General features: G+C 32.7%; 1 protein-coding gene and 1 non-coding gene across 2 annotated transcripts; one reads left to right on the top strand and one right to left on the bottom strand.

The window, feature by feature from the left end:
• Positions 1 to 1,184: 1,184 nt before the first annotated feature.
• TRNAL-CAG (transfer RNA leucine (anticodon CAG)) lies at positions 1,185 to 1,268 on the top strand. Its single transcript has one exon. It is a non-coding gene; the product is annotated as a tRNA-Leu (tRNA).
• Positions 1,269 to 1,503: 235 nt separating this feature from the next.
• On the bottom strand, positions 1,504 to 4,042 carry LOC136985096 (5-phosphohydroxy-L-lysine phospho-lyase). The gene is made up of 11 exons (XM_067282299.1): positions 3,929 to 4,042; positions 3,610 to 3,728; positions 3,255 to 3,414; positions 3,112 to 3,186; positions 2,943 to 3,033; positions 2,662 to 2,870; positions 2,477 to 2,577; positions 2,274 to 2,398; positions 2,039 to 2,193; positions 1,889 to 1,978; positions 1,504 to 1,801 (listed from the first exon to the last, which is right to left on the bottom strand). Exons 1-11 carry the CDS (start codon positions 3,994 to 3,996, stop codon positions 1,585 to 1,587), a joined length of 1,410 nt encoding a protein of 469 aa, XP_067138400.1. The 5' UTR covers positions 3,997 to 4,042; the 3' UTR covers positions 1,504 to 1,584.
• Between the last annotated feature and the right edge of the window lie 11,242 nt (positions 4,043 to 15,284).

Genomic DNA, 15,284 nt, shown 5'->3' on the forward strand with positions numbered 1-15,284 from the left:
AGGTCATGAAAATGTGCAGACGACTGAAACGTGTGAAAGAGGACCACTGAGTCAAGATATTTGCACGTGCAACTATCTGTATGTTGTCGACGTCGACCGACATACACCATGTGTATGTTGTGATTGGGTAAATCAAATTAGCAAGCAGTGACACTAGTCACACTAGTGAGACTTTATTAAACTAATTTTTTTCGCATTTTCTCGTTAAGGCATAAAATATTATTTTGTACCATAAATGGTACTAAAATATTATAATGTACTCAAAAAAGCAAAATGTACCCGAAAAGTACAAATGTACTAGGAACGGCAACATTGGTTATCTCTCTCACCGACTCGCCTCAGGGTTTTTACTATTGTTTTTCGGTGTAATTCTCCGAAAATGTGTTCCCACCAGCAGGAATCAAAGACCGTTAGAAAGTTCGAGAAAAAGATATAGAACAAAACACTAAAGAAACTTAATATTAGGCTTAACACTAAAGACATATATCCAAAATTATGGCGTATCGCCACAATATTTTAACTTATACGATTAAATTCAATTTAATACATCAACAAACAAACTCTAATTATGTTACAGGCATAAATTATTTTACAATTACCATAATTTTATGAATACAACTGAACAAACGGAAATTTTGTGATAATTATTTTGAATGATCGCTCTTTAACAACGAAGATCGGCTAACACAAGGAGGAAACTAGTATTTCTTCGCAAATACAATTGGCGCCATCTGTTATCACGAAACCATTTTATATAAAAATAAAACGTTTAAGCTGCGAAAATAATCATTTTTCCCGAAATGCAATTGTTAAATCACAATATACGCAGTAGCGTAACTAGAATCGATATTAGGAGGGCCCGAATTAAAACGTGGAAACCCTCTGTAATATTACAGATGTAACCACTGTCGTTGTAAGAGTACATAGTCAGATATTGTATTTAAATAAGTCAAATTTTTTTCTCTGCACTTGGTTTTTTTTTTTTTTTTCATTTATTTACTTACAACGATAAGGAGATCCCGGGTCTCCGAAGGTTATACAGTGCATGATAAGATTAGGCCTATATGCAAATTTATTTGGCTGTGATTTTATATGATCCGGTATAATAATACGCAAATTTATTTCATAAAGATGGCATATTTTATGCTTTATAAATACCGAAAATGTATTCTAAATCGCAAGTTGTCAGGATGGCCGAGCGGTCTAAGGCGCTGCGTTCAGGTCGCAGTCCAGTTCTCTGGGCGTGGGTTCGAATCCCACTCCTGACATTGTTTTTTAGCTCTCTCACAAGGAAAAATGTCTATAAAGAAGAGTGTTTTCACGAAAATTCCGTATACAAGTGTACTAAAAGTGCAATTTCATCCGTTTCCCCCTTTGTCTAATTGATAAGATAATTAAGTGCATTCTCTTTCTATTCATAATTTCATGAACTCGACGTAATAAACTGAATTTTTATTACAACGCACATTTGTTTCCGAATATATATAAAAAAAATAAAATATATAAAAACGAACAAGTGTTTTAATAATCTGGTAAAATAAAACTTATATACAGTCTCCTAATATAGGAGAAATATATCAATATCTACAAATATGGCGATGATAATTCTTCATCTGTGGATGTTTCTTCGTATAAAGATACAGAATCGTCGCTCTTTATCTCGTATAATTCTGTTAGAATCGTTTCCAAGTTGGTTAATAAATGTTTAGCATTATCTATGCTAAATACCATTGGGGGTTTGAATTTTAATACGTTTTCATATATTCCATCTGTACTCATTATTATCAATTCTTCCTTTAATCTAAAGACAAAGAAATATACTTAGGAAAAAAAAAGGAAACTTTGCATAAAAAAGAATGTTTATGTGTTTATAGCGAGGAAAGCATACCTAGAGATAACATATTTCGCTTCATCAGTTGCTGGCTCCTTCGTTTTCTTATCTTTAACTAATTCAATCCCGATAAACAAGCCTTTTCCTCTAAAAAATTTAATTGTTTAGACTTGAAAATTGCAAAGTAATTAGAAAAACTATACATACCTGACGTCACCAATTATAGATTGCCTTTTCATCATGTCCTTGAAAGATTTTAACAAATAATTTCCGACGTTCGTAGCATGACGCATCAACGATTCGTTTTCAATAACGTCTAGTACAGCACTGGCTACGGCTAAAGAAACGGGATTACCTCCGTACTATAAAGTACACAATAAAATCGGCAGCTTAATATACGACAACTGTTTAAAATTTCGCTTAAAGTAAATTTAAATCTTACAGTATTAAAATATCCGACCCCCATTTCTTCGAAACTTTTAGCTATTTCTGGTGTCGTAACCACAGCAGCTACGGGATGCCCGTTACCAATTGGTTTACCGAGAGTTACGATATCAGGAACGATGTCTAGATGCACGGATAAAATATATATATATATAAACTAAAAAGAAACGTTAAAAAATATTAAATAAAGCTAATTTCTACCTAATCCTTGCAGTTCAAATGCCCACATCGATTTCCCAACTCTTCCAAAACCAGTCTGTACTTCATCAGCAATACAAACTCCTCCAGCATCTCTTACATATCTAAAAGTTATGAATCATTGCTGATAAGATTAAAAGATAGCAAAACAGACAAACAGTTTTATTAAAAATAATAATAATAATAACCTGTAAACATTTCTTAGATAATTCTCAGGAAGAATGACTTGTCCTCCGCAACTGATCATAGATTCTGCAAAAAATGCTGCAATATTTCTACCTCTGTTATGCACTTGATTAATGAGATCTCTGATATCGTCGGCATACAATTTTCCTATTTCCTCCTCCGAATATTCGTTTTTAGTATATTTTCCACGATAAGAACAAGGTAAATCAGCCTGTAAATTTTTTATAATTAGTTTTTTCCTCTGTTTTTTTTGTCTACAATTACATATCGCTATACCACTTACCACGTGAACCCATTTTTTATGACCTCCGCTGATTTTCTTAAACTTGTACGGACTTAAATCGGTCGTTGACGTTAAATGACCGTGGTAGGCGCTACAAAAAAAGGTAAAAATTAGTGTAAATTTTAATACTAAATTCAATTTATATAATACCAAAAAAGAGGGAACTTACTCATCGATTACAATAACGTCTTTGTGCTTTGTGTAATGCCTGGCTAATCTTAATGCTAAGTCGTTGGCTTCGGATCTAAAATGGCAACGGTAAGTTAATTTTAAAAATTCTTTATAACCGTTATAAAACTACCAAAAACTTACCCCGAATTAACGAAGAAACAGACTGAAAGTTTATTAGGAAAATAGCTTGTTAAACGTCGAGCATATTCGACGATATTGTCGTGAAGATATCGGTTATTAGTGTATAATAAACTCATCTGTTCGGCTCCCTTCTGCACGACGTGGGGGTGACAATGACCGACTGTAATTTTGGAAATGAATTGAACTTAACGACTATTTAAACTGAGTATGAATAAAATTTACATTTAAGATATTTTTAGATGAGTCAACATTTCATACTGTCAACTACAAGACGTCTAATAATAGGATTTGGCAATACAGAAAGGTTTGCCTTATAAAATATATTAGAATTTAAAAGAAAATTCTTCTAACTTACCGTGCGCAACATTGTTTATGCAATCTAGATATTGTCTGCCAAATTCGTCATACATATATTGCCCCTCTCCTCTTACTATTTTAAGAGGGTCTGACTTGAAAAATAGCGTACATGACCCACTAAAAATAGAAAAAAAAAGTTATTTAGTTTAAATTAAATTAAAAATAAACACAACTATTGATCAAGTTTCTAATGTATGAATCCCTCGTAACAATACGCAGGACAACACATAAACAAAACAGGTTTAGTACGTATGTACTCAATGTATTTAACATATATTTTCATATGTAAAAAAATAAATATGTTACAAGATACCTACCCAATATAATGTTTTCTTAGTTTGATAGTTTCTTCCTTAGTAAATTTTTCTAAAGGACCTTTCTCCATTGTTCCTTTCGGTCTCCATCTCAAATACTACCAATATTTATAGTAAAGGACTAATATGACCTAAATGCTGATTGGTTAGCTGATAGCGAGTTTATATTATATTAACCAATAGGATAGACGAATTTAATTACCGTTGCGGGTGGGTCTAACACACCTCTGGTAATACTATTTTACTAATTATATATCAATAATTAATTGTTAATTTTTAAAAATAATGATTTATATTTAAATCTAGAAAAGAATTTCATTTTAGGAATTATTACAACATTTACGAAAGGAAATATTGCAATAATGATTATTCAATTTCTAGAATATTAATTTCCTATATACAAAAGAATCAAATTATTGATTTTTTTAAAATATTCTTTTATTTACATTTAAAAAATTAATATAAATTTTAGTGTTTTTATACGCTAATTTCTTACATAAAACAGTGTATTTAACTTAATATTTTCGATATTTAAGAGCGCTTTTCTATTCATTATGTGTGATTTTTTGAAGTAGATATTCTTTTATATTGTTTCAGGAATCTTAAATAGAATAATCAGATGAATAGCATTTCTATTTTATCACTTATCTAAGCGATTGCGTTGTTGTTTATCTGTAATGGTAAGGAGCAGTCACGTGTATCGCATACACCGGGGTGTGTTGGATACACGCACTTTGCACGTGAACAGTTTGGCTAATCAAAACTGTTCGAGAATCGGGTGTGTTATTGCGATGACATTGCAGTGACCCCGTGGCAGCTGTATCAAGGTTTCACGTGATTCCCGAGTGACTATGTCACTTGTTGCTATTGAAGAATTTCAATGCGTTCTTAACGATACAATACCAACTTTTTGTTTTATTTTATATTAGTTCTTTTATTATTATTATTATTCTATTTATTATATTTCAATTGTTTCATTAGAAATGGAGAAAAGGAAATGGAATTAAGTGATTTTTGACTATCCAATTATTATTATTATTTTTCTGAATTTATACTTTATTTCAATGATCCGTCACATGACGACATTATAATTTTGATAGAAAGAGATCAAATGTCGGTGCTGTTGTCAGGCGAGGGATTCACGTATATCACGAACTAGGTTACGAGCGTATGTCTTTATTAATTTGTTCTAAAAATTAACTTTTTTGATGAATTACGAATCAAATTTCAGATACTAAATTAGGTCCTTCGATTTGCTAATTTATGCAGATTTTGTTTACATATTTTTACTGATTGAGTGCCAAGGTTTTTTTGGCATTTACGTCAGTAACTACTGATCTTATCACTCGTCGTCATTTTATTTAAATAAGATAAATTTCGTGTAAATTGACAACACACGTGTATATTAGCGTAAACATAAATGCTAATTATTCTCTTAACTATTGAAATACGTATGAAGAAAAGATTTTACTTTATTTCTTTGTGTCTGCTCAAGGTCAAAACATAAAATGGGGTGAAGGGGTAATGAGGCTCAACAAGAATCAAATGAAACAGAAAACACTGTGCTGTTATCACCATAAAAGACAAAGAACGAACATTCCAGCACTGATACCATACCATTGTTCCAATTGACAAGATTTCTCCATTTCCTGGCCCATCAAAGAAGAGATAAATATAGAAAAAAAGAAGCAATACAGTAGAGCATCGATTATCCGACTTAATTGGGGACTGGGGTTGGTCGGATAACCGAAAAGTATGAAAAAATACATTATTAGTATAGTGTATTAGGCCTGGTTTATATACTAGCCTCCCTTTCATGGTCGAGCCAGTGCTGCCAGCTAAAACATGCAAAAATTTAACAAAAATAATATTAAAGTAGCCAAGACATAACCAATATTGTAGCGCCACATCACTAGCGGATGTTTGAATTTGCCGACTAGAACGCGGTCGGTTAACCGATAAGTTGGTTAATCGGGGTCGGATAATCGATACTCTACTGTATTCTGAAGTTCTTACAGGAACACATGAAATGTTCGTATAGGGAAAAGAAATAGAAAAAGGGTAGAAAAATTCAAAATTTCCTGTAAGAAGAACCGAATTAGAAAAGGAAAAGCATAAAGGGGAGATTGGAATTTATGAGGAATCAACGGACGGGGAGGATTATGACGGGAAAGATCTTTGTGATGATAAGGAAGACGATGACATAGATGCAAGCAATGTGAAATTTCGCATGGATACTATGATTATAGAAGCTGCAGCTGAATTGATACAGTTTTGATATCGTTGAAAACAGTTATTTAATTATCTATGATAAGCTTATCAGTTAATGTTATATTGATTTACGTTTCTTCATAGATTTTTTTTTTTTGCAATTTCTCAGTTGTTTCTTATCAGTTTAGTGTCTCCGTGTTTAAATGCTATGCTATGAATCAATAGGATATTCGTGCTAAAATTTTATTCGCATATTAATTCCTGTTTACCTGTAATTAATATTTTAGTAGAGAATTATTCATAATAGCATTGAATTACTGTATAATGTTATCTAATATATAATTAATTTAATCCTTACCGTTTGCATATTTAGCTGACAATAAAAATTTGAGACCTTTAAAAGATTAATTTTATAACTAATAAAACTCTATTTCTTTAATAAATTATTATATAATATGAACAGATTGAATGTAAATTTTTACATTGAAACACAAAGAAAACTTCTTCAATAGTATTATTATTCCTACTAAAATTGTAATAAGACAAAAAAAAAAAAAACTTAAAATATAGTTTTATAGCATTATTCATATTCACGAACAGTACGATTTATAAATGGTTTAATTAATTTTCAACAGAAAATAGCGTGATGACAATGCTATATGCTTTGTTAGTAGTCTATCATTTTATAAGACAATGCACAATCACATTTGCTTAACATCTGTGCAGTTTGTTTTTAATAAATAAAATAACTTAACCAAGTTCATTTGCAACTGAAAATACAAACAAAACTTTGCATTAGATTATCTCATTTGCACGTAGTGTAAAGTGCTGTTTATCAGAACAACCTGTTCATCTCGAACAAAGATGAGCACGTTTCTATGTCATTGATATAACATAGATTAAAAGGTAAAAAAAAATGCCAAATCAATGGTAAAAAATCCCATCAAATGAATCTCCCGATTGAAATTTACAATACGAAATTATTTTATAAACAAGTAATAATTGAATAATTGATAATTACGTCCTTCAAGTTATTATTCTGGGATAAGATATCGATAAGTATGATTTAAAATAATGATAAAATTACTGTTAAAATCTAATCTTTGCTGTTGATTCAGAATCGGAGAACGTTTAACGAAGTGTAAAACACAACATCCCCATAAAACTACGTATGAATAAATTACACAAATGTTTTGATACACTATTGTAATTAAAATATATAGTCCGAGTGCAAACGTGCTTAAAATAAAAGACAAAATATATCAATTATTAATAGTTCTTTTTATAAATTTGTGAATAAAATAGTATTATCGTTTAAACTATTCTTAATTGAACTATAAATAAATTCACCAGTTCTTTATGAAGATCTAAAGCCTTTTTTTAAATATATATTTTACACTAGACTTATGATAAATGTTTATCGTTACTGTATATACTTGATGATATTTATGACGTCAAAAATTTCAACATAAGTGCATATATAATAAGAATTTATTTAAAAAGCTTTCCACGTGTTATTATCCTCAAACCTCCCTAAATAAAACTAGAAAAGAATTCCTATTGGCCAAACGTGTCTCGATGGAACGTGTGTTTTTTAGGCATAAACGTTATAAATTTAAAATTTAAACTTAAATCAGTTTCAATAAGCACCATTGTTACAAGAAGTATACAGAACAGCTTTAACGAAAAATTAAATACAACAAAACTGTTATTAGAATAATACATTAACATTTTTTTGATCATCATTTACGCTGGTCTACATTTATAACAAGTAAATATGGCGTACAAATTATGAGACGGCGCCATATTTTCTTTCGTGTTCTTTTCTTGCCGATGAAAGAGATGAATTTCAAATATTCGTTGCACTGAATTATTACCATATAAGTTAACTGTTATGCTGTGAACAAGATACATAATTCATACATACCTGTGAAAGCGCAGAGGTTAGCTTATCGATCAGATTTTTAAATCTATCAAAATAGTGTAATCTCGAATTAGAGATAAGAATAATACACACTAAGAGACAAAAGTTATGTATTCAGATAGAATTATCCGATTGCTTCAAAATAGCTCACAGTTACGTCTAAGACAGATATGTAAATGATTAGCCTACAGTTGTGATCAGATTTTTACGTTAACCCATCAAACTTCCTTAAAATACTTCTGTATTTGGATGACCGATCGCTAGACATTCCTGTACACCAGTACACTATAGTGGTACCAAGACAGAGAATCATGAACTACTAAAAACTGGCAGAATATCGTCTTTAGGACAAATCCCGGTACTATTTGTGTTATTGTGTGAAAGACCACTGTTGAGCGCTACAATCCCGCCTTTACTATCGAGTAGTACACGACCTCCACTGCTAGCCATTTAGTCCGGAATTTTTCCCTGCCATCACGGGTTCGTTCGGGCCTTCAACGGAAAATGTCGGTGAGGGATGGGAGCACAACATTCCGGCCTGGATTTGATTCCCGTCCCCCAGAGTAGAAGGTCGAGGACTTAATTCGCTTCTCTCATCCGACCGTCGCAGCGCTACGTTTAGAAAATCCTGCATTCTCAAAGCAGGGCTATAAACAGCCATGCTACAAAAGACAAACAAGATAATGCTTGCTAGACTTTCCCAAAAATGTGGTCGCAACGGGTATGAGGGATCTGGAGTAGCTATTGTAACACCTGTGGGAAAATCTAACATAATTGTGCCTCGTATATCATACCGTATCGCCTCATGTATCCAAGAAAGGTAATAAAGGTTCATTTAAAATATACTGTTGTTTCACAGGAAATTGTTCCTTTGCTAAGATATTATAACACTTATTACCATAGTCTTTACGTTAAGTTTCATTCGATTTCACATCTCCTTCTTAGTGTCAAAGAGTATATTTGACACCAAGAAGAAGATTTAATATCTCACTAATTGTAAGATGTACTCGTTTAATATGAATACGAAAAGAGGAAAGAAAAAACCAATAGTAATGCCAATTACAATACAGTGTGTACTTGCTAATCCGAACTCTACGACGTAATTATTCCACAACGTTGTTTGGATTAGTAAAGAGTTCAGAATATTATGCATGTAAGTTATATAAATAAAATAAGTCAAGAACTATAGTCATAATAGATACATTTAAAAATTTTCAGTCGAATTCCTAATAACGGCCACATCTAAACAGTGAAGATTTTTGGCCAATAATCCGGCCAATATGGAGGTTTAAAAACAATTAAATTAATTTTAAAAAACAATTGCTTTAAATTTATTTCGTTAAAAGTTTTTAACTTAGAATTTTCAGAAATTCTGTATCTATTCTACATTGTATTTTAAAAGTAAATACTTTAAAAAGTTGTGTAATTTTTCCTTCAAATGTCTTTAAAATTTTAAATATTAAAAAAAAAAAAAACATAAAATAAAATAAAAATAATTGACTAATAAGACCTTTCCTTCATTAGAAAATAAGTTTTAATGCGTGTTTATCTGTTATTAATTAATGGCACCTGTTGCTTAGTAAGGAAACACTGGTAAGTGAAAAAGTATGTGAAATTTCTCGTAATTAAAATAAAATAATTCACAAAGTAGAACTGCTTTATTATCTTTAAAAATAAAAATAAATTTTTAATCTTGAATTTTAAATCGTCAAAACTATGTCAAGGAGTAGACTAAAGTGCAAAGATCTTCCTTATTTTATTACAGGTTTTAAAGTATGTTGAATATTAAATATTCTCCTATATTCTTACTCATCTTGTTTTGTCTGATAAAAATTGTTTATAGGAATTTTAGAGTTCAAGTAAAACATAACTTTGATTTATCTGTAAGTGATGTATCTTAATAAAGTGTATGAGATGAGTTCAGATTGTCTTGACACTCGTTTATATCGATTTGTGTTGAATGATTTCCGATATTCTCCAGTTGCTAAGGTGTTAAATTTCCAGATAAGTGTAACCGGTACACGTTTGTGTCGCCATCTGACAAGGAACAATTCGTGAATCATCAATAAAGTATAGAATAAATAGAAATTCCTAGCAATCCCTAATCGTTACAAAGCAGATTTTTTTTTCTTTTTTTCAGAAAATTCGCTTATTTTTCGAAATAAATAATTTAATTATATGTAAAAATTTTGTATTTATTCCCGCCATTACAATTATTATTATTATATTATAGTGTTGGTGTAATGTATCCTGCTACCTAGTGCTATTCTCGGATCAAGGTTAAAGATGACAGCAACACTATTATATAGTACTGTTTTATACAGTAGTTTAAATATTGCGCCAAGAAAGTAGCAAGTTATGAGAAAGTACAGTACATCTTCGGGTGTATCAATCCAAGTGGTGTTCTTTCTCACTGGGGAGCATCTATCAATAGATGGCAAGCAGTTTTATATAAAAGGAAGTATGTCACTGGCTTGCTTACTTAAGAGCACCCATGATGATCACCCATTCTAGACGCACCCATGATGTAGCTGCTGTTGCTGTGAATTCCTAATGCAGTGGAACCAGTTCCGCAAAGTGTTTCACGCGGAACTGGTTACACTTGTGGCGATTGCGTAATGTAATTACGCAATCGCCACAAGTGTGTTATTTCGCGGGCGAATTCTAGGAATTATATTATTATTATTATATCACGTCTCATCTCCAATTCTATGAACAGTTGCAGGAAGGTTTATTAGAGGAATTCATACTATTAAATTTTGGTGATTAATTAAAGGTCTAGGATGGGAGGATAAAAAGGGTCGTATGTATACAATATCTTTAGTAGGAACTGACTTAATGAAGATTTTATTCGTTATTAACATTTACAATTTTTTTTTATAAAACCCAGCTTTACCCTCAAAATTAAGCCTTTTGCCATTTTATAAAAGTTAAAAATATAAAAAACTTTTAGAATAAAATATGATAACAGATGGCGCCACCAAACGTTGCCTGGGAAAGTTAAGCAACTCCTTGCTGGATTTTTTAGGGTGAAAAAGGTTATGAAATTGTCCTGTAAACAGTGTAATTTTACAAATATAAAGACACTAATTGACTGCAATATTTTCGTATCTTAAATTAATGTTATGTAACTGCTTATTTTGTGACAGATTTTACATTGTAATGCCGTGAATAACAATCGAGGACGGTTCGACGCACACAGCACATTCAAAAACTTATATGTAACTTTTATATGTGACATTTTTGTGTATAATATTCGTTTATGAAATAAAATAAATTGTGTATGATAGTTTTAGCTTTATAGAATGGGATGCTGATCTACAGATGTTAAAGATAAGGAGGATGAGATGATGAACCCTCCTTAATTATATTGTTCGAAAAACAGAGATCACGCCTGCAGCATAAAAGATCAAGATTGCATCTCGCTTCAGAGAAATCATGCAATATATTTCCTTAAAATGGCTTTCCTTCAAAAACGATTGCAAAGAAACGAGCAATTATCTTTATTGTGAGTGACATCGTCACAATGCCGGGCTGCAACTTTTAATCATACTTTTAATTTATTTAATTTAAAATATATGCTCTCCACCTCAAATTAGTAGGGTGGCTTGTCCCTGTACATGATACGTTTTCTTTAACAATAGAGTCGTGCCGGTTATTTATCTAACACCTTTCAGGGGAAAATTTTCAATTGAAATAACGTGACTTCTGGTTTGTATCGGAAGTTCTTATATAGTTAATCGGGGCCTCATCTCCCTAAGCTTTCCGTATCTGGTCTCGATTTTCAATTATATAACTCAATTCTCGAGATTAAGGAAAGACAAACGGACGGACAGTGGAAATTTATGGGTGTACAATTATTTCAAATTGCAGCCCACACATCTATAGCAAGTCACAGCGACGAACACACATCACTCAATAGAGAGGTTGAAGCCGAAGTTTTCAATGCGAAAACGTGTACGTAGGACGTTCAGCGCCGCCTTCCTGTAAGCCTAGAAGTTTGACAATGGTGTTTGGAACTTCAGTGGAATCATGCTCGACGTTTCAAACGCTTGTTTCAAACTTCTAGGCTTACAGGAAGGCGGCGTTGAACGTCCTACGTACACGTTTGCGCGTTGAAAATTTCGGCCTCAACCTCGCTAATAATTGATTAAATTGGAAGAAGATAAACCTTCCAATTTATCGTTCCTTCATTATAAATTTTCGTTATATAACATGCAATTATTGGATTTTTAAAAATAAAACAAATTTATTTGAGAAAAGGAATAATTGTTATCAATGGACGTTTCGTTAAATATAGAACATTTTAATTATGTTCTGTAATTATACTGTACGGAAATCATCTATTACACATCACAAATTAGCGAGATTGCTTCTTTAATGTATTAAAATAAATAAAACAAAATGAACAAAACTCGAAAATTACGTGATCCTGACAGCCAAGACACATCTACGGAGAGATGCTCGTACTTAGAAGGTTATACGCATCCGCCATTTTGTACTGTAACGTTCGTTATCTGATTAGCCACGATGTATGAGAACCAATAAGCACGTATTTGTATGAATTCTTACGATATTAGAAAGGCGATATTTAAAAAAATTGTCATATGGACTTGCGAATTTAACTAAATTTGCGAATTTAAATAAATGAATAAGCTATCTGTGTAATAAGGATTTGCTTATCTCACCAATCGTGACATAAATTGAACAAAATTAGTTTTTTTTTTTTAAGTCCCGTGTAAAAGAGAAAAATCTTACAAGTATTCTTAGCAGTTTACATTCTGAATTACTTTATATTAAAATACAAAATCTTACATGAGGTTAAATTTGTTTTCTGTTTAAAAGTCTTTTCTAAAGATTGTATTGTGAGGCTCCGGAAGTGAACTGGAACCACACAAAAATAGAGGTTGCGGCCGTCATTTTCAGCCAAAAACGTGTACGTCGGACGTTCGAGCGCCGCCATCTGGCAATTCTAGAAAGATGATAATGGCGTTCGCTACGTCTAGCATGGCGAGTAGAAGATCGGTTTAAACTTCTTCATTTTTTTGTGTTTGTGGTTAAAATTATGACGTATTTTATTAAAATAATGATTATTTAAGCATTTATGAATAACATTGTAAAGAAACAGACGATTTTAAGCCAGAAATTATTTAATTATTCAATTTTTTTGCAAGTGATGTGAAGTGCCTATAGAATTTATGTGAGGACCCGAACGGGGGTCGACTGGGAGGTCCGAATGGAGATGTTAACAAGATCTTAAAAATCTCCCTTTACAACGCAAAGGGATGAAATTAAAGATCTAAATTGCACAATGGAAGTTTTTTTTTGAAATATTTAAAACAATGGAAAGGAATAAATTCGAGAAACGCGCGACGAGAGAGGAATCATATTCAGTCGCGACGTTGACCTCTCCCGCGCCCTCCATCGGGTTTCGAATTGGCACCAGGTGACAATGAGAGACCAATGGAGAGGCGATTTGGGGGGAAAACGTTATAAAACCTTCGTTTTCAAGGACATTGGTTGGTTCTTGGATGCGTGAGTTTCCTCTCTTGGTCGTGTGTGCTCCCGAAACATTGGAAAAAAGGACCCGTTTCGGACCCGGAGGAAACATCGTCAATTGCTGTCTTCTAGCTATATCCAGATCGTCGGTTCGCCCGGAGAGAAGCAGCCGAAGGACGTGCCATACGCCCCGGGGCCCACGGACATTTCGCCGTCCACGTCGAACTACAAGTCACGTAGACACGAACTTTTGTCGAACTCTTTTGTGGACAATTATTCTCGCGCTTTGTGTGCTTCTACCTCATCAAACAAGAGAAAATTGTAAGGAAATTTCTATGTTTATGAAAAGGTTTTTGATGGTAACCTGTCTCAGTGAGTCCGTCCACTCCCACAAGCCGGTTTGACCGCTCGACCGCCGTGGCATTCTTCACTCCAATCGGCTAATCTCACATTTATATATATTTGTCTTCATAATAGTTTATCATAATTCTGTAGGAGTAGGTTTGTTCTTTCACAGTATCTTCTGCCATCAACAGCGTAATACGTTTGTAAATTTTCTAAAAATTAATTTTTCGAGCTGCTTTCGAATTTACATAAGCCACTACTTCCCTGGATAAAAGTATGAGGTAGTCCTATCGTCCTATGGTACGGTAGGAGACACGACGCTAATTAAAAATAATTATTTAGTGTTATTAAACATCCTATAAATACTTTAAAATAGTTTAATTTGATTATTTATTTTCGCTGGTAACATTCCTTGTCATTAAACGTTTTCGCTATTTTTCAACAATATCCGTTGGGTCAGTGCGCGATGTTTACGTCGCGCATTGACTCATGGAATATTGTTGTGAACGTGCACCGCAACGTATTTTACTTAGAGTTCAAACGTCAAACGCGTACTTCTGCTTGCCGTACAAGTTTAACGTTCGAACTTCGGCCGCAACCTCTCTAATGTAAGAGAAATTTATAAAATTATATTATATATATTAATATTAAAATGTAACAAACTTATGATCGTATAAGAAATGTTAAATCTAACAAAAAAAAAAAAAAAAAAAAAAGAAAACAGCGAAAGAAAGTAGCGAGGTTGAAGCCGAAGTTTTAAACGCGAAAACGTGTATGTCGGACGTTCAGCGCCGCTTTCCAGTAAGCCTAGAAGTTTGACAATGGCGTTTGGAATGTCGAGCTGATTCCACTGACTTTCCAAACACCATTGTCAAACTTTTAGGCTTACAGGAAAGCGGCGCTGAACGTCCGACGTACACGTTTTCGCGTTGAAAACTTCGGCCTCACTCTCGCTATTAGTTCACATATTGTAACAATAGAGTAATAAAGTTCTATGATTGACAATCTTCGATAGGGATCGGATTGATAAGACGATGTCAATTAACTACAAATGTTTTCGATATTTGAGGCTTTTTAAAAATCTTTCCAATTTCTCTCTATGACGCTATATTTTGCTTATTTTTCCAAAAAAGCATAAAACACGGTAGAATGTGTTCAAAATTAATTCGTTCATTATGCCAAGGGGGAAACAGATCGATGTGTGTTACACGCGCTGCCGCCATCAGAATGGCGGCCATTTTGAATGCAACTCCGAAACTATAAATGGGAATGTGGTCATGTGACACATCATTTAGGTCAGAACTTCACAAGGAATTGATTGCTGAAAAATTTATTCACCTGCCTCAAACAATTACAGAGTTATTAATATGTTTCCTTTGT

Source organism: Centruroides vittatus, unplaced genomic scaffold (assembly GCF_030686945.1).
Source record: "Centruroides vittatus isolate TY-2023 unplaced genomic scaffold, ASM3068694v2 contig_950, whole genome shotgun sequence".
Lineage (NCBI taxonomy): Eukaryota > Metazoa > Arthropoda > Arachnida > Scorpiones > Buthidae > Centruroides > Centruroides vittatus.